Source organism: Octopus bimaculoides, chromosome 8 (genome assembly GCF_046866305.1).
Source record: "Octopus bimaculoides isolate indiv1 chromosome 8, ASM4686630v1, whole genome shotgun sequence".
NCBI lineage: Eukaryota > Metazoa > Mollusca > Cephalopoda > Octopoda > Octopodidae > Octopus > Octopus bimaculoides.
Window position 1 is genome coordinate 75,056,805 of NC_142935.1, and position 21,195 is coordinate 75,077,999.

General features: G+C 35.5%; 1 protein-coding gene across 1 annotated transcript in view; it reads right to left on the minus strand.

Annotated features, from left to right (window-relative positions):
* Positions 1 to 9,563: 9,563 nt before the first annotated feature.
* The window catches only part of LOC106881785 (integrin alpha-9), a 36,687-nt gene continuing 25,055 nt past the window's right edge, over positions 9,564 to 21,195 (minus strand). Inside the window, exons 11-13 of the mRNA XM_052970165.2 lie at positions 19,497 to 19,589; positions 16,549 to 16,671; positions 9,564 to 10,945 (exon numbers count right to left, since the gene is read on the minus strand). Of these exons, the coding sequence (XP_052826125.2) occupies positions 10,805 to 10,945; positions 16,549 to 16,671; positions 19,497 to 19,589 (357 nt within the window). The 3' untranslated portion in view covers positions 9,564 to 10,804. The remainder of the gene's footprint in view (positions 10,946 to 16,548; positions 16,672 to 19,496; positions 19,590 to 21,195) is intronic.

Consider the following 21,195-nt stretch of genomic DNA (forward strand, 5'->3'; position numbering starts at 1 on the left):
ACAGGTGTCCATTCCTTACGGTCGTTTCAAGCGACTCCTTTAATTGATTAATGGAAATATTACATCATTGCAAAGAAACTGTTTTCGTCAGATGACTGCATGAACTTCAAACAAAAAGGACCATTCAACTGATTTAAGATAATCACAACTCCACAAAGCCAAAATGCATTGATTCTGCAGCTATTCAGTTGGCAGAATTTTACCAAATAGTTATCTCGGAACAAATAGAATTTAGAGGACAGTAGAGGTTATTGTAGTGGTGGGGTGTGGAATAATTGAAATAAGTGACCCAATTACCTGTACTTCAAAATAAAAGAGGCGGGATTATTTCCAACCGGCTAGAATTAAGTCTTAGTGGGGTTGTACATGTATTCTGGTCAGTGGTGATAAATCAATTAATATCATGTCGGCCTACTAAACTATCATGTGTGATGAAACAATACATCCGGCTTTATCTACAAAGTGGGTAATGCGTTGGATAGTAATAAGGGAATGAGTGATGGGGCGGGGATGATAAGAAGAACGGAAAAGGATAGGGAGAGCTGATACTACTTATTTTGATTATCGTATTAAAAGGGGGAGACCTTGAAATCTACTGGAATAAGTATTAGGACGTAGGGGTGGAAATCAAATTCAGAAAATAGGAAAAGGTGTTCACTACAGTTTAGCATAGTTATGATATCATAGCAATAGATATAATATTAAATATATAGGCGAAGGATAAAATTGTACATTAAATTATAATAAAGGGATACATTAAGATATAAGAGAAATAATAAAACTTTTTGTAAATGTAGTGTATAAAATATCCTGGTAAAAAGAATATATATATAGAATCTATAACAAAATTACTTATGATATAAAGTGAACTGATATTAGAAACATTCCACATCATAACGGGTGGATAACGATAGGGTAGAATAAAAAATATGGTCCCAGGTATAGGGTAAATAGATTAGAGATATTTAATATATATAAAGAAATACATTCAGATACAAAATTTTAAAATTTAGGCCCACAATCAAATAATGAAAAATAATGTGTATTAAAATAAAAGAATATGAAATTAAAGTCTACTGTGAGGCATGTAAAAATGTATAAGCTGTTAAAAGTATATAAACTGTAAAAGTATATAAAAGGATAAAGGCATAAAAAAATTTAAATATAAGCTATAAAGATTATATAAAAGGATATAAAAGATATAAAGATGTAAAGAAGAAGGATATAAAATAAAATAAAAAAATCTTTTTAATGGTATAGATATATAGAAAAAAATTATAGCAAGATCATTTTTATTAATAAGAGACAACCAAACCAAATTGTAATAGAGACAAAATTAACTGTGAAAAGTGGTTTATAAAATGTTTCTAAAGTACACCGAAAATGAATACAGGTAGAATACTACCAGATCTTAGAGGGTATATCCTATACTTAGGGGAGGTGCGAAATTTTAAAATCCACTAGTAAAAATGGTAAATGTATTTTATATCAGCCATATAGGGAACAAATTATACTAGGTAATATTGATTTAAGTAATAAACTATTGTGTCCTAATTTAGGCTATAGAATAATCATTTCATTTTGCAGGTTATATAAATGTCAGATTACTAGAGAGTGCTATAAATAGATAGTGCTGTTAGCTATACATAAAGGATCAGAGGGGCCAAGGGTCATTAGAATGCATTACTGAAAAGGTTTCGATATCACAGAGTGTAAGCTATGAATGATTAGCGCATTGAGTAACTTGTTATCAAAGATACAGTATGAGGTATTTATTATTAGCTGCTTCTAAAGTATTTAAAGGTGCGGGTAATCCTATGAACACATGATACCTTATGATCTAAATTATTATTAATTAGGCTGTTTTTATCTCTATATTTGAATATTTCATATATCTCTATACAGCAGAAATCACACCCATATCAGCTATTTTTGTATGGCTGAACTCTACGCACTATATTCCACTTTACACTGAATTTAATATTATTATCCTTGAATTCCCGAATCTTCGTAGATAATGACGTACTGCTGGCTTTATGCCTAATTCTAAAGGATGGAAGATGGTTATTCAGACGTTTTTTCATATCTAAAGAGCACTCTATGTAAATAAAGTTATTAGTGTCCGTCATTACTGTACATTTATATAAACACTGACCTAATAGCGGGCAATGGGATCTTGCCCTGAAATTGCAATTGCAGTTATTATTATTATTATTATTATTAGTTTTTTCTACCATATTATTAATAATCATAGAGTCATCATTTGAGGTACTGTTCAGATTACGTCGCTATTACTCCTGTTGTTATAATTGGTATTGTTACTTATATTTATATTAACCCTAATGTCATGGATTGTAACGTTAAGTGTTATGAAATCAACTTAAAATGGTTGCATATGTGATACATGGGGTACCGACTGTGGTTTATTGGCTCCGTTGATATTAATCATCTCGTCTGCATTACTACTGGCTGAGGTTGAGTTATCGGTGCTATTCTTTGTATTATTGGTATTTACATACTTAGACTTATTAGAGTTATTAGGGATTAATCTACTATTACCATTATGATTATTTATCCTACGGGCTAATATTATCCTAATATTTCCTTTATGTTTGAAGTTCATGCAGCCATCTGACGAAAACGGCTTCTTATCAATTAAAGGAGTTGCTTGAAACGACCGTAATGAATTGACAACTGTACCTTTTTACTACTCATTTATACTTTATTCACACACACACACACACACACACACACACACACACACACACACACATATATATATATATATATATATATATATATATATAGATAGATAGATAGATAGTTGTAGGTTTTCATGCCTCCAAGCGTATTTGCATATATATGAATGTATGTATGTTTAATATACATACACATAGGTGTAGGCGTGGTTGTGTAGTAAGAAGCTTGCTCCCCCAAAACATAGTTCCGGGTTCAGTCCCACTGCGTGGCACTTTGGGCAAGTGTCTTCTACTATAGCCTGGGTCCGACCAAAGCCTTTTGAGTGAATTTAGTAGACGGAAACCGAAAGGATCCCGTCGTATATGTGTGTGTGATTAGACAAACGAAAGCTTATATTTATGAACAACTATTATTAAAGTGGCTGTGTGGTAAGAAGATTGCTTCCTAGCCACATGGTTCCGGGCTCAGTCCTACTGCGTGGCACCTTGGGCAAGTGTCTTCTAGTATAGCCTCGGGCCGACCAAAACCTTGTGAGTGGATTTGGTAGAGGGAAACTGAAAGAAACCCGTTGTATACACATATATATACATATATACATATATATATCTGTGTATGTGTGCCTCCCCATCAGCGCTTGACAACCAGTGTTGGTGTGTTTGTGTTCCCAGAACTTAGCGGTTCGGCAAAAAAAGCGTGGGTAGAAAAAATACTAGGCTTTAAAATTAAATTAAGTCCTGGGGTCGATTTGTTCGACTAAAACCCTTCAAAGTGATACTCCAGCATGGCCGCAGTCAAATGACTAAAACAAGTAAAAAAAAAAGGCAAAAAATAGAAAGAAAAAGAAGGAAAAAAGAATGTACGTCATTAATGCTGCGGAAATGTATGAATGTCAGAACCCCATTCCGCATTTGGAATTCACCTCTGTAACCATTTACTTCTGTACATCTATCTGTGGTGGTGGGTGGGGTTGTATTTCTGGAAGATGTGAGTTCAAAGAGATGTGGGATGGAGTTGTCACATATACACTTTCTGCAACATTAACGGCAGTGTTGATAAAACAAAAAATACCTACAACAGTGTATTGAAACGTGTCTGTGTTCCTGTTAATTTCTGTGTGAGTTAGATTATGTCTGACCATTTTTGTGTAACAGGTTTTTGTTTTTTGTTTGTTTTTTTTTGCCATCCCAGATTCCTAGTGAGATATCAACCATGCTGAAGATTCCTTTGCAAAAAGAATAACATTAATAAAACAATTGTAATATCGAACTATTTGATTACAACTCTTGAATCTTTTGTTTGGTTACATTTTTTGAAAAATTTTAGTGAAATTTAAGTGAAAATTTAAGTGAAAAATTAAGTGAAAATTTTCTAATTTGGAGTATTGATGTAATTTTTCACGCTGAATTTCATTTGTTCCAGAAATTTTTAAATAAAAGTTACAGAAGTTTAAAGTTTGATCATTTTTACCTAGTTAGAAAATGGGATTTGGAAGCTGTCATTTTGTGTGTGACTGCACGTGTTGTCAACATTGTGTGTTTTTATATCAAACTGTAAACAAATTAAATATTGGTGGAATTCTGCTTTACACAAGCCATATAACCCATCAACTTATTATAGGGAATTTTCAGATGTTTTGAAATTTGCATTCTACACACAGGAATTCATACGATTATGCAAAACCCTCTCCACAGCAAAAAAAAAAACAACTTGGTGCTTGATTTAAGGCCTGTTTACCGGTTATTTTTTAGCACATCTCACAATCACCTCATACCTCATGTGACCACGAAAAAATGACCATATTATGGACAAGGGAGCAACAGAGGGGCAAGTAGCTTGGTAACAGCTTGGCTTGTTACAATGGAAACAGCTTTGCTTATTACTATGGAAGCAGGCTCCCATATGTCTGTCGCTTTCGACTGGCTAAAATTATCCAATATTTTCAAACTTTAAAAGCTATTAATTCTTTATTTATTGATTTATGGCGAAAATGAATTTCTTGTCAATAGGTACCATACAAAACTATATCATTATACCAAATACGAAAGTAACGGGAACAAAATTGAAGAAATTCAAAAGTGACAGCGAAGCAAAAGATCCCAATTCTGTTACTCTAGGATATTGCATACAAATAAAATAACAAAATCGGGATCTTTTCTGCTTGGCTGCCAATTTTCAATCTCTTCAATTCCTGCGCGAATTGATTTCATATTCCGTGTGATAATATGGCTTTATAGGCCAATCACTGCTTTGAGATTCATTTCGCCATAAATTAATAAATAAAGAGTTATTAACTTTCAAAGTTTGCAAATTTTGGGTAATTTTAACCAACCGTAAGCCACAGACACATTCATGCTTGTTTCCATAGTAACAAGCCAAGCTTGAGAATTATTTTGTCTGCTAGAAAGAAGTGTTGACATATTTTCCACTCACTGAGCAGGTCGTCAGATGTGCTAAAAATAACAACAAAATAGGCCTTAAATCACGCACCAAAAAGGTTTTTGTTTTATTTTTGGATAAACGCATGAATTCCCATGTGTAGAATACAAATTCGCAAAGTTTTCAGAAAATTCCCAAAGATAAAAAAAATGTTATGAGGCGTTATATGGCGTGCATAAAGCAAAATTTGTTTTATTTACAGTTGACAACACGTGCTATTAAGCACAAAATGACAGCTTCCACATCCTGTGGAGAAATGATCAAACTTTAAACCTCTATAACGTTTTTACTAAATTTTTCTGGATACGTGAAATATCCCTTGAAATTCAGCTTGGAAAGCTACAATAATGTACCAAATTTTAAAATTTTCAATAAATTTTGAATTTTCGACATTTAGTGGTCAAACTGAAAAAGATCCACAGGCTTTCTATCGGCAATCGAAACTGGTGTACGGTTTCTCTCTCCCTCTCTCTCTTTCTTTCTCTCTCTCCCTCCCTCTCTCTCTCCCTCCTTCTCCTCTCTCTCTTTCTCTTTCTCCCTCTCTCTTTATCTTTCTCTCTCTCCCTCTATCTTTATCTTTATCTTTCTCTTTCTCTCTCCCCCTCTCCCTCTCTCTCTCTCTTTTTTCCCTCTACTGTAAGCTTTCACTAAATATATACCGATTCCTCTCATATCTGGGATTGTTTGATATACAGAAAGACAATACACCAACTGTACTTTCTTGTTCGTCAATAGCAAATCATCAAGACAACTTTATTGGTATTATATTACCATAGGCTGTGTGGTAAGTAGCTTGCTTACCAACCACATGGTTCCGGGTTCAGTCCCACTGCGTGGCACCTTGGGCAAGTGTCTTCTGCTATAGCCTCGGGCCGACCGAAGCCTTGTGAGTGGATTTGGTAGGCGGAAACTGAAAGAAGCCTGTCGTATATATGTATATATATGTGTGTGCGTGTTTGTGTGTCTGTGTTTGTCCCCCCAATATCGCTTGACAACCGATGCTGGTGTGTTTACGTCCCCGTAACATAGAGGCTCGGCAAAAGACCGATAGAATAAGTACTAGGCTTACAAGTACCGACTAAAGGCAGTGTTCCAGCATGGCCGCAGTCAAATGACTGAAACAAGTAAAAGAGTAAAAATAGAGTAAAGAGATATAAATGTATGTCTGCAGGTGTGTTATTTGAAAACTAGGTCATCTATTTTAAGCAAATATCTGACCGGTACTAAACAGGCAGCAAGCATCAAAGAATTGTAACTCTGACCACGAAAAGAACTGAAATTTCATACCTTCCTAAGTTGTTCAAGATTGCTGCGGACAACAGGGGACACTTATGGAAAATTACTACTAGATTTTGTAATGTTAGTAGAGAGGAAGAAACTATATGTTATAACAAAAAGTCATTGACAATATGAGAACTTGCGGAAATTATTCAAGCAGAAAGAACAATTCACTATTCTCTATATATTAATAATAATACTAGTAAACAAGATTCACAAACACGCAGAATTCTGGTTTCAGCATCCCATAACTTTTTTTTTTCTTTTTTTTTTTTTGAATTTCCAGAAAATTTTTGCGAATTTGTGTTCTACACACGGAAATTCATACGATTATGAAAAGAAAAAATATTTTTAGCTTTTTAAACCTCTCCCCACCCACAAAAGTCCAAAAAGTTCCACTCTTTCAAATTCTATTTTTAAATCTGAATTTAAAATAGACAGAGAGAAAAATATTGAAAAGCATCAATACATGTCACAGAAACAATGAAATGAGGAAGGTATTAGGTGGTCGTGAGTTGTGCTGCTAAAAATAACAGTTAAATTCCAAAAGAAAATGGTATGAAGGGTTTTACGGGGTGCTTGAACCAGAATTTTGCCCATAAAGAAACAGCAATATTGCCCATAAAGAAACAGCAATATTGACTGTCTGAAAAGGGAGCTGGAGATGTTTACGATAACTAAAGAATAATTAGAAAAATTAAGGAGATTTAAAGTGAAGGTCTTATTGTAAATATAATGAATAGAAAAAATGAGTAGAACATTGAGACTTGAGTTTACACAGAAACTCTAGTGATAATAGAGTAAATGACGCTGGACCTTTAAGAGAAGGTTTCACACTCAGCAGTGGTTCCAGAAGGAAATGGACATGATAGTGATGTAGTGGCTGTTCCATAATTCTTCGATGAACTGGTACGAAGTGGTATGAAACAATTCCCGGACTAGTTCTGTAGCGCGCCAACAGCTAGCACTACATAGCTGTGTGTGTAGTAAAAGCGAGCAGTGACCTTCGTGAGGCAGTGTGCCGAGTGACATTACTGTGTTTACTTCGCAAGTTGTGAAATTCGTGTTTTGGGGATCATGTGTATGCTATATATAGTATGAGATTTTGTCATGGACAGAAAGCTGGAACAAGGAGCCAACGTGAAATTTTGTGTTAAACTTGGGAAGTCTTCTACAAAGACATTGAGCATGCTTCGGCAAGCTTACGGAGACGAGGCAATAGGCCGTACGCAATGTTTTTGAGTAGCACTAGGGCTCCAAAAGCGGAAGAACATCCCTGAAAGACGATGAGCGATCTGGCAGATCTGCCACGAGCGTCACTCCCGGAAATCTGGTGAAAATATATCATCTTGTGCATGAAGATCGTCGGAAGACAATCAGTGACCTTGCTGATGTTGTTGATTTATCGTATGGGTCCGTGCAGGCAATCCTAATGTATGAAATGAACAAGTGACGTGTTTCTGCCAAGCTTGCCTTCTGCCCGCTGACCACTGATCAGAAAGAACATCGCATCGAAGTTTGTCAAGATCTCCATCAGCGTGCCACTGATGACTCGTCCTTCATGTCCAGGATCATCACCGGTGATGAGAGCTGGGTCTGCGGGTAAGACCCTGAGAAGAAGCAGCAGTCGTCACAATGAAAGAGTCCTTCATCTCCACGACAGAAGTTGCAGTTCAATCAAGAGCATGTTCATCGTTTTTATCGACATCCGCGGTATTGTGCATCGAGAATTCGTCCCCCAAGGCAAAGCTGTCAATCAAGAGTTCCACTGCGACGTTTTGAAGCGTTTGAGAGAGGAAATTCGGCGAAAGCAACCGGATCTACTGAGCCAAAAGAATTGGATTCTTCACGACGAAAATGCACCCTGTCACCGAGCTCTCCTCACAAAACAACATGGTATCACTTTCGCACCTGCCCTATTCGCTAGATTTAACACCGTTATCGAGATGAAGAGCGAATCATAGAAGGTCCTCGACTCGCTTACAGAAACCAACTTCCAGGCCGGGTCCCGAAAGTGGCAGAAACATTGGGACTGATATATTGCTGCGCAAGGTTACTATTTCAATGGATGTTATGTTAAAACTTAGGTAAATAAGTTATTTTTTGTTAAACATAACTAATCCTGGAACTTTTAGATACCACTTCTTAACTACGAATATCCTTTATTAAGGATATTCCTTAATTTTGTCTCTCTGAACACGGAACAGTTAGCTTAGATGGAAATCTTTACTCAATGACATATGCTCCACATGCGCAGCTATACTAGAAACTGCTGAAAGAGACTTTACGCAATTTTTCTTAATCGCTTATTCACTACAGCTAGTCTGCAATTACTTTTGAATTATGAGTTAATTGCTCTAGAGTGAAACACATGTTTTACTTGTTCATTCTATCTCTCTACCCGCTCAATGATAAATCACACCAAGCTATCTTTGACAGGCAAATTCAGTACCGCCATGTCTCAGTTGCAGTTCAAGCCGGAGTTTTAGCTGTAAACTAACCCGAGCAGTAAACTAACATCACGTCATTAGACGGAATTGTATTTTTATACGTTCTCAAAATATGTATGTATGTATGTGTATATATGTATGTATGTATGTATGTATTTCAGTCCCACTGCGTGACACTTTGGGTAAGTGTCTTCTACTATAGCCTCGGGGTGACCAAAGCTTTCTGGATGGATTTAGTGGACGAAAATTGAAGGAAACCCGTCCTATACGTGTGTGTGTGTGTGTGTGTGTGTGTGTGTGTGTGTGTGTGTGTGTGTGTGTGTGTGTGTGTGTGTGTATGCGTGTTCGTGTCCCCTACCAACAAAATTCTTCAAAGCGGCGCCCCAGCATGGCCACAGTCTAATGACCGAAAGAAGTAAAGGATATATATATTGCATTATATCATGTTTGCCCAAAGTATGAAATTTCAGTTAGTTTCCCGTCACTTCAGTTTAGAAACTATTTTTCCAGAATTTAAAGTTAGATTATTGACTTAGTTGTGAAATAACTGGAATGATTTTACATTATATTCCCTTACAATGATTGGTTGCTCTATTATGTCGCCATTGACATCTGCACACACACACACAAAGAGGTGAGATTTACATTCATGCAATTCGATTCTTTTTCTTTTTTATGAAAGAAAACCAATTCCGTGTGTTAGAGATTATGGAATGGAATCTTTATTACTTTTATTTATTTTACCAAATAAAAAAAAAGAAAGCATAGCTGTATTAGAAGGTAAACAAAGAAGCGATAATTGCAAGACTTTGGAAAAAGAAACGGATGAGATATTCTCGTTAACTTATTTTTCTTCTGATTTATAATAGGTAATATCTGATGAATACAGGAAAGCACATGCCTACCTACGACATCAAAAATTACATTGTTTAGACGGATAAAAACCTGGAAAACTGTTCTCGACTATTGGTAAGAACAATTGAAAGAGAAATTAACGAAAGTAAAAATTTATCTCAGTAGTGGGTTTGGTGTTTTTTTTTTATTTTTGAAATGTTAATAAGTTCTAGAAGCGTCTTATAAATTTGAGCAAAACAAAAAATAGTTGTGAGTAGTTCATTTTTAAATAGTTGATATCTGGAGTTCAACTCCAGGTCAGCCCTGGTTGAGCCAACCCATAATCAAAGAACAAAAAATGCATTTTAACATTTTACCTATATTTAAAGTTACCTTATGCAATGTGGGTTTCCTTCCGTAAGATTTTTAGGATACTATAAGGAAATTTGGCTAAGATTTCTAACATATTTTGCGAACGCTTCAATGATTTCAACACGGTGTGACAAAGATAGAAAAGTTAAATACTTTTGCGTGATGTCATCAATCATTTCTGATCCAACTATTATCCACTGTCAGGAAAATATTGAGAAAAAATCAGAATAATATTTACCTAAAACTTTCACCGCTTATGCAAATACTGAGAAAGAAAGCATCTCATTGGTAGAAATCTCCGTAAAAATATGTCTTAACTCTTTGAATTTTTAATTTAGAAGATTTTTGTTAAAGATTTAAAATACAATAAGCTAAAAGAACACTAATACTTTAAAATATTTTCTTTTCGACATCATCGGTTAATATTATTTTTATTGATTTGATATTGGATTTTATTGTTGCTTATCTTCCTCGTAATTTGAAATATTCGTTGTTTTTATCAGCACAATTTTTATTTTCAATCGTAAACTTGATATAACTACTTTGATACCGCCTCTTTTAAAATGTTGCCAACTCTTTTTCACCGCTATACATAGAACATTGCCTACTAAAAATTTCTAGCTACAAATTTATGAATATTTTACATACACATTCGTTTAACCCTTCTTTTAAATTTCCCACTTTCATATGTTTGCAAGTCCTTTTCATTGAGAAATATTCAATCAAATAATATTTTACAGTTTTGAAGAGCATTCACCGCCGATACTTTTGTATTGAACTCCTTCATGCGATGTCTGGCGTCTGGTTCTTCGTTTGATACTTTCTCTCTTGATAACATGGATTTCGCGTTGCATTTTCGTGACACAGCAACGATACTGGCGAGTAGAAAAAAGATGCAGTTTAAATGTTCAGTATGAAAGAGCTCAATCGAAACTAAAAATAATACATGGTTATCATACAATGAGTGATTTAAGATGCAATGAAACAATCTCAGTAAATACTTGAAATCAAACAAATGAATAAACCATAGTTGAAGCTACGGCATTAAATATATACATACGTACGCGCGCGCGCGCACACACACACACACACACACACACACACACACACACACACACACACACACTACTATACAAGTAGATAGATAGATAGATAGATAGATAGATGGTGGCACTCTGTCGGTTGCGACGACGAGGTTTCCAGTTGATCCTAGCAACCGAACAGCCTGCTTGTGAAATTAACGTGCAAGTGGCTGAGCACTCTATAGACACATGTACCCTTAATGTAGTTAGTTCTCAGGGAGATTCATCGTGACACAGAGTGTGACAAGGCTAGCCCTTTGAAATACAGGTACAACAGAAACAGGAAGAGGGAAAGAGGGAAAGTTGTGGTGAAAAAGTACAGCAGGGTTCGCCACCACCCCTGCCGGAGTCTCGTGGAGCTTTAGTTGTTTTCACTCAATAAACACTTACAACGCCCGGTCTGGGAATCGAAACCGCGATCCTACGACCGCGAGTCTGCTGCCCTAATCACTGGACCATTGCGTCACCACGATAGATAGATAGATAGATAGATAGATAGATAGATAGATAGATACATACATACATACATACATACATGCATATATATATATATATATATACAGGCATAAGTATATGCATACATATGTATATATATACACACAGATATATATGTATATATATATATTTATATCTATAAATCTCTCTCCCTCTCTCTCTCCCTCTCTCTCTCACTGGATATATATATATATATATATATATATATATATATATACATACATACCTGCACATATATAAAAATTAATTATTAGCGATGGAAGAATTAATCACAAAAGGTAATTTTTATATCCAACTTGGCTACTGTGTTAGAACACCGAATACTGCGATACTAGCATTGAAAGATCCTCTTATATAGGCGCTTGGTGCATGAAAGCACACACATAGATCGTGGCAGACGAAGCTAGATATAATGATTACCTTTTGGTATTAATACTGTTTCCATCACAAATAATTAATTTTTAATAAGCCTCATATATATATATATATATATATATATATATATATACCCCAAAAAGAAGAACAAACACAAAAAAAAACATCAACGCGAGGACGTGGTACATGTAAAGTATTAGCAGACGCTGAGGGAAGGAAAGAAAGATGGTGTAACGTTTCGAGCGGACGCTCTTCTTCGGAAACAGGGGCAAGTTCAAAAGAAGAGAAGACAGAGGAAGAATATTGCCAACGATTCACATGTGGTTACATGGTTATATATATAAGAAGAATGTGGAAAGAGAAAAAATAGGCAGCTTTGAACAATACGGAAAATTCAATAAAACATATATTTTGGGCTCAAATCTTATCTTTAGAAGAACAGTCAAAGAAAAGTTCAGTCGTGTTGGATCCGTTATTCTATTTAATCTCTCCAACGTTTATGCAACAGCACCAGACAGTTACTCGCTCTCCAAACGTTTGGAGAGTGAGAGAGCGACTGCTGCTGTTACATAGACGCTGGAAAGTTCAATTAAAGTAATGGATCCTACACAACTGGACTGTTCTTCGTTTGTTCTTCTCTTCTAAAGATGAGACTTTCAGCCCGAAGTATATTAAGGTTTTATTAAACTTCTTGCATTGTTAGAAGCTGTTTATTTTCTCTTTCCACATGCTTCAAACGAATTACGACGATCATATAGAAATGGATATTAATAAACAGTCGACAACTGATGAGCGAGTTATCTTCATTTGGTGTTTTGTCCTGTACTTAATGTGTATTATATATATATATATATATTGCCTTCCGTTAACCCTTGCAATAGTGAGGAATATCTATTTCAGATAATTTTTCTTATCATAATCATTCGCTATATAATCCTACAAACACATATTGGCCGGTTTATGAATGACTGACCACATGATATAGCAAATAAATAGTTTACATTCCCTCAGTTCTAGTCATAAATTGTAACCTTGTAAAACTACTAAATTAACCAATCAAGTGTATATTGTTATTGCTCTTCTGGGTAAATGAAAATCTTTCCATTCTGCGATTTTCACTTTCTAAAATATCATTTAAGGAAATTATAGATTCTACTTATTTTTATATCTATCCGTGATCTAACAGTATTAATGAGAAAAGGATAACCTCGCTTCTAAAGAAGCTTTGATTCTTTGAAGTTAAAAATCCGTAATTTGAACATATCTCTACCTGTAGGTCATTCTCTGATTCAAAGAATATAATCACATCAGCGAATATAAATGAGCGTCTCAGGGGCAGACCTTACATTATAACTTTACTGATTGCACAAAATTGACATTTTTGTAAGTCAGGATAAAATTCACTGGGAATATATGACGAAGTATGGCCATTTTATTTTATTTATTTATCTCGAAGTGGATTTTTATATCGAGTGCGATTTAAACATATGATTGGCTATATAAATAAATTCTGTGTGAAATTAGTTACTTTTTTAATACATTAATAATGTATCGTTTCTTTGAGGTTTAAACGTCAATCACACAGATAGAAATGTGTTTGCTCGTCCTAACTGTAAACCTAATGACTGAAATATCGTTTATTATACTTCATTAACAAAGTAAGATCAATAAGAATGAATTCCAGTTATAATTAAAATTTAACTTTACAACTAATTTTAACTCATTTGAAAACTTTTTATAATGTTTCATGAGATACTTCTTTCCTCAATAACATACTTACTTTCCAAACTAATTCTAAATATTTCTGTTCAAAATATTGTGATTCTCTCTTCTTGATCGCTTTCATACAGAAACATAGCAGGAATGAGGGGGAGGGGAGAGGGGGGAGGGACTTTTGCAATAATGAAGTTTGTTATTGTTGAGAGAGAAATATATATTAAGAGAGAGGGGAATAGGGAGAGAGGGGGAGATGGAGAAAGGGAGAGGGGGGAGGGGAGGGGGGAGGGGATGGGAGGGGGAGGGGAGGGGGAGGGGGAGAGGGGAGAGGGGAGAGGGGGAGAGGGGAGAGGGGGAGAGGGGGAGAGGGGGAGAGGGGGAGAGGGGGAGAGGGGGAGAGGGGAGAGGGGGAGAGGGGAGAGGGGGAGAGGGGAGAGGGGGAGAGGGGAGAGGGGAGAGGGGGAGAGGGGAGGGGGAGGGAGAGAGGGAGAGAGGGAGAGAGGGAGAGAGGGGGAGAGGGGGAGAGGGGGAGAGGGGGAGAGGGGGAGAGGGAGAGAGGGGGAGAGGGGGAGAGGGGGAGAGGGAGAGAGGGGGAGAGGGAGAGAGGGGGAGAGGGAGAGAGGGGGAGAGGGGGAGAGGGGGAGAGGGGGAGAGGGGGAGAGGGGGAGAGGGGGAGAGGGGGAGAGGGGGAGAGGGGGAGAGGGGGAGAGGGGGAGAGGGGGAGAGACTTTTGCAATAATGAAGTTTGTTGTTGAGAGAGAAATATATATTAAGAGAGAGGGAGAGAGGGGAGAGGGAGAGAGAGGGGAGAGGGAGAGAGAGGGAGAGAGAGGGGAGAGGGAGAGAGAGGGAGAGAGAGGGAGAGAGAGGGAGAGAGAGGGGAGAGGGAGAGAGAGGGAGAGAGAGGGGAGAGGGAGAGAGAGTGTGTGTGTGAATGATAGATAGGTAGACAGAGTATTGTCACCATAGTAACTAACGAGACTTTCACTATACAACAGTCTGCTGCTAACTAGCTGTACAATACGAGGCACATTACAGATAGTTTCAGTAATAACGGTCGTATAATTGTTACGCACTGTCAGCCAGAGTACATAAGGCGAGAGGTCCGCCACATAGTTTTGTAGTTTTTTGGTCATGTGATTGATGAGCATCGCAGAATTACTCGTATGGAAGAAGTAAAGCAGTGCCAGAATGCAAAAAGACAGGGAATAAATGGAGCAGAAAGGAAGAACGAGAGATAGATTAATGTAGCTCGATAAAGACAAGCACAAGGATAACTTTCTCAAGAACATCGACATGTTTTGGCATGAGAAGCTGGGCAGCATAATGCAGCACAACAGTTTCTTTCTCAAGAAGAACTAGAAGAAACTGGTACGAGATGCTGAACAGCGTATGACAGCGAAAGAACAATAGTCTCGAGAACAGCGTGAACATATTTTAGAAGGTAACGCTGCGCAACACCGTCATGTACACCAAAGGCTTTCTCAGGAAGACAACTAATCCTAAATAATCGAGAAAACCTCTGTTTTGTCGATTATTTCAGCGATACTACTAAAGCTCGGCCGCACGACTCATTCCGCTTCAAGTTCCCCATTCCGATAGCATCAACTTCAACGTGTCTCGCCTAATAATGCAACTGGAGTCTTTTATACGATGCTCAGCCGTTGGTGTGAAATGAAGCCCCAATGTGCCACCGACATCTTCTTGAAACTTTAAATCATACACTTCAGGGTATCGTGAACAATGAGCCACAGCTTGAAGGAAAATTATTGGGTCTTGGTGAAAATTTTCGACAAATTCTTCTTGTAGTTTTCAAAATCATTCGATGTTCTCTAATGCATAAAAAGCACTGTGTGCCATCACGTTGGGCCTTTTAAATATAGATACAGTCCAGTCAGTGGATTTCCACAAGCTTCTGACTACCCATTTTCACTCTCAATGGTTCGGTTAACTCGATGTTATTGTAGAATACACAAACCCAAGCTACCATGCTGTAGATTAGAACTTGGAATCTCATAACTACAATGTGAGCTTTTAACGGTTTAACTGAGAAACGTTTTCCACTTTGCAGGGTATAATTAAATTTTGTAAAGAGTAATGACTGTGATAGATTAGTGTTTTATCTAAGGTGTATTACCTTGAAAGCTCACATAAAGTCTAATATATTGCAATTGCTACGTAAGACACTATAAGAGGACTTACTTGAATATCTCATTAAAATTCGGTTTAAATTACGTTTAAAAAACATCATTTCAACGTAGGAAAGTTGTTTTATAAATTAAAAACACATTGATATTCATTCACTTTTATTTCTGTATTTCGGAATGGTCATTTTTTTTCTTTGCTAAATTATCATTTTATAGTATTAATATATATTATAGAGAATCAAAATGTTCGTCGTACATCTGTAACCTGGTGACAGATATTTCACCAAATCTGTTAAGTTGTAAACCTAACACCGTTCAGTTATCTGCAGTTTACTGGTAACTTAAATTTATTCCATCCTGGGTATGAGGTAGGTGAATCTCAAAAAATAATCAATCGGTTGTATAGCTCGTTTTTCGTATATTAATACTTGAAAGAGATTATATTATGTGTACCATCGTTAATTAAACAGTGATGAAATAGCTATGTGTACCATCGTTATATAACAGTGATGAAATAGCTTAATTATGACAGAAGTTGAAATATATAACACAGAATAAGTATGTAGCTGAAAAACGTTCCTGTCTTTCAAGATATGCATTTGGAAAATTTATACAAAGAGTTAAAATTAATGGTACAAATCAAACAATGATAGATTCACTTACTTTCCATATAAGAAACCACAAAAACATTATACAACAAAAGGCTCCAGCTGCACTGGCTACAGCCACCCATATATAGTTGATAGGTTTTCCGGATATCATGTCTGCCAAGAAAGACAGCTGAACCTGAAAAGTGATTAACAAAATATATAAACGTAGAAAGTATCATAAATGTTTAAATCACAATTAGAACATTTATCATACATATAACTTTAAAGAAAGTAAAATCACATGTCGAGAATCATCGGTATTTATAATTGGATAAAGATTACTGACGCACGGAAACTCTGAATAGGTAACTAAAGCCAAATAAATACGCCAGCAGTTCAGCTAGAATCAAGTAAATAAAGAACTTTCGCAGTTACATTTTGTTCAAATATTGTAACTTCCATATTTTCAGCTTATTATACAGAAAATTTACAATTCAATCCCCCATAACGAATTAAACGAGAGTGTACGATCTATACCTATGTTCCGTCTACTGACGTAGTTCGAAGCTGAAAATACGAAGTAACATATGTTCTTTATATGTCACTGTCAATTCCTGATTGATACATACAACAGATATGATTTAAACATCTGACATTTTCTCACTAGAGATGTATCGCTCCTACTCTCTCTCTCTCTCTCTCTCTCCCTCTCCCTCTCCCTCTCCCCCATTTCTCTCTCCACGTGCGTGCATGCGTGTCTTCCTTCGTACGATTTCTAACTACACTTAAATGACTATATAAATTAGCATGTTAGTACTAGGAATGTGAAACTATCGAAACCAAATATTGCTAACTCGACAGTGCAAATCATATAAAATTATAACAATATTTACATAGTTGGAAGAGTTGAAAGCAAATAATAAAATTATGAAAGAGCAGATTGTGCTCAGTTTAGAAAATAGACGGTCACAAAATTTTGAATTCAATTTGAATACAAATATGCTTTAAATTTCAGGATAACCATAATATAGACAACATGGTACTATAGATTTCGGTTTGAAAACCATGCAACAGAATAAAACAAAATATATTAGAGCGAAAAAATGCAGTTATGTAAATATATTTTTAACAGAATTAGTGCCGTGAGTCGCTTTAATCCAAAACGAAACAGGTCGTGGACTCAATATTTCAAGATCTAAGAATTTTTTCTACAAACGCTCCAAATAAAAATATTATAAACAAACAACACTATATTGTTAAAAAAATAGAGTCAGTCGCCCAAAAACCGCGGTTCATAATATAAAAAACATACTCAAGTTATATGAAGAGAATAGTTTTCCGAGTAATATGAGAGGCTTCTTTGCCAACATTTTCTGTGCCTGTTCACCATTCAATCCTTAGCAACTTTAGTATAATCACCTAGACAGCATGACGGAAGACATGTTGCATCACGTACACCAAAAGTAAAATAACCCACACCTGAAGTTTAACTCTGCTATGTACAACCAAACACTGATTATGACTGGCAAAAATCTTGGACACCGTGGCCTACCATCTCCAATACGAAACGTAGCTGCAACTTTTAGTCGAGAGACTTTTTATGCAAATGTAACATTCAAGAACTGGAATAGTACGTCCTCTAAAGTAAATTACTTTACCTTCCAGGTTAAAGAATCATACACAAGAGACCAAGTAATTACAACATCTGAACGGGAAGAAAATTCTTCCCTGATGCTTTTGGTATAACAGGCAATACTTTTATGACCAAATTAATTTTGACAAAAGATTTGTTCACTAAAGCAGATTGCTCTTGCAGCGGCCTCATTGCTTCAACTTTGCTCAGAAGTGCCAGTATTATTCATCACTACGGGTAATGACTGTTGTGTGCAACATTAGGGAAAAGGTGAATAAACAGAGAATCTAAAACAGGCTATGCTGAACGTATAAGTGTACAGTATCTCCCAGACTTGCATGTGAGAAACAAAATCGAATTTTTACAAACCTCGAACATAATGTTAACATCATGGGTGAAGTCATTTGTCTTGTTCTCAGTGATTTTAGGTCATTGATACACCTACTGTTAACCTGGTAGTATGCTTCAAAGAAACATATTTGGATACTGGAAGAGATACTTTATCTTCCCATCAAAATGACAGTAGCACTAAACAAAAATGTTTCAGCAGCTCAGTTTGCAAATGTTTTACTTCAAAAGAGGGAAATAGTCAGCTACCAGTTAACACTGACTGTAGAGATATCAAAATACAAAGCAATTGTGGAATAACTATCAATAAATCCTAAAAGATGTCATTGAATGTTTCAAATGTTACACAGAATTATAGATACAATTAGTAGTTTTGTGAAAGTGCTATCCGTGCTTCCAAAAATGACCTTATACTGGATATTAATACCACCATCATTCAATAGGCACTAGCACAATCCTGATAGACAATCAGTTCACAATGTTATTGGCGTTGACGCTACTGGCGACTATCAAACAGTAATTCGTTTCTCTTCAGCCTGTTACTGTCCCCCTTCATTGTCATCAATAGATAGTAGGAGTGGCCACAATGTTGCTACGAAATTTGCATGTATAATTTAACAGAAATGCCAGTTTACGAAACCGAAATATGATTACACATGTTGATATACCAACAAGGGAGCCTAAGTTATCTCTCGACCTATTAGGAAGGGCAATCAAATTTCTTTCAATACTTTCTTGAAGATAAAGGATACATTGATAATATAGACTAAGATGCGTAAAGCCTAAGATGAAGGATGAAATTGATAATTTAGTTAATAATTGAATTAAATTAATTTATGATTAACATGAATGATTTACAACTGAAGAAGTATAAAACTGCCATGAAATAAAAGAAAATGTGAGAATAGAAATCTGTAAAAAAAATTTTAATAAAAAGAAAAAAAAAGAAAAAACTGTAACGAATATCGGCAGGAATTATTGCTGCTGACTAATGTAAACATGGTTTAATGATGTAAGTCCAGTTACAAACGATAACTTACTCTTATTGAATGAATTCTCTTCCAAGGAGCCAAATATGTGTTTGCTTCGTTAATTATCTCCATGTCTATTGCGATTTGAAGGTAATCAAGAATCTAAAATAGAACATATTAAACATCAAATGATGTGAACTTGAACGTGTAAATTATTTCAAATACCTAGGATCATAGGTAGAAAGCTCAAAACGACACTGTGAAGTAGTAATTGAATTAGTATGGTCAGCAACAAACAAGATGTGTATAGTGTGGAGTCAGATCTGTTTACATCAAAATGCAACATTTGAATAATGCTAACCCAAGTTTCTGGAACACTTCGAGATACTGCTGGAAAATAAAAGACAAAGGTCAACTATTACTGTAGCACCAGTATATGGTAAAAAAAAATAATAAGCAGATTTGTCGAACATAAGTGCCGCAATTGCTGAGGGGACACAAATCTTGAAAGAAACTGTACTGCAGAGATGATTGAGAACAAGAAACACGATATGATTTCTAGTATTGGTAAAAATCTGTCATTTTTGTAAAGAAACGTTGTCACATTTATTCAAATAACTGACTGGTGATTAATTTATCAACATCGGGAGGACGAAAGCCAGTCTTACCAGGAAGAATTTAAACTCAAAGCATAAAGAAAGGAAATTAGAATACCATTAGACATTTAATCCTGCATCTGTCCTATTTATTTCAAACATCGCACTCAACTTCAGTACATGGTGTCAGAAAGATGAATACCAAGGGAAAACACGACAGTATTTGGTATATACGAGTATTTGATATATGCATATATATATATATATATATATATGACAGAATGAGATAACAAAGCCAAGACTGCAGGGAGTTTTCAGGACATTTATAATGAAATAGTCTTACAGCTGTTTCTGGGATATTATGGAGTGAAAAGGGAGGGTGGTTTGGATTATTCTAGAAACAACAGCGAAACCTCCCTTGAATTGTTCACCTTTTCTTCTGAAAATATTTACAATTTGTCTTTGTTTTTTATAACGTTCCGAACAACCATAACAACAAAATCACTTCTAAATTTTTTTTACAAAAATTATTTAGAATTATTTTAAAAAGTTTTCATTCAATAAATAATGTATTTACATTACGTATACATTATTAGAATAAACTGTCGGGTTTTCAAGTACCGAATTAAAACTTGAAATTGAAAGAGAAAGTGAGAGACTTTGAAAACTAAAATGAAATACTCCGCAGTGAATGTAATGAATATTTAAATTCGTGAAGAATCGGACGCAGTGGAATGCAATGAATATTTAAGTTTGCCAGAAATTGGAGTTAAAAAATTCAATAAACTTGAGAAATCGAAATTATAGGAAATTTCTTAGAACATGAATGTATATAAAGATATTTCCAGACTGTCAACCCTTTAATAATTGCTTTCTTTTAGTACTTTTAATAATTGTTACATACCTAATTAATAAGCAGCTTTCTCCATTATAGTATAGAAAGCATATAAGTTTCGAAGTTCAGCGGTCAAATTCAGCTGTTTCATTGGTCAAATTTAATCTTTACATAGGTCATATAATAATCCTTTCTTAAGGCTATGTATAAGAAATAAAATTAGCTAATTCTAATATATTACTGGTACATAGTTTATCGAGAAATAACAAAAAAAATAATCAAATTAGGATTTTGAATTATATAATGTAAAGTATACATTCTGGTGCAACCACTTTTG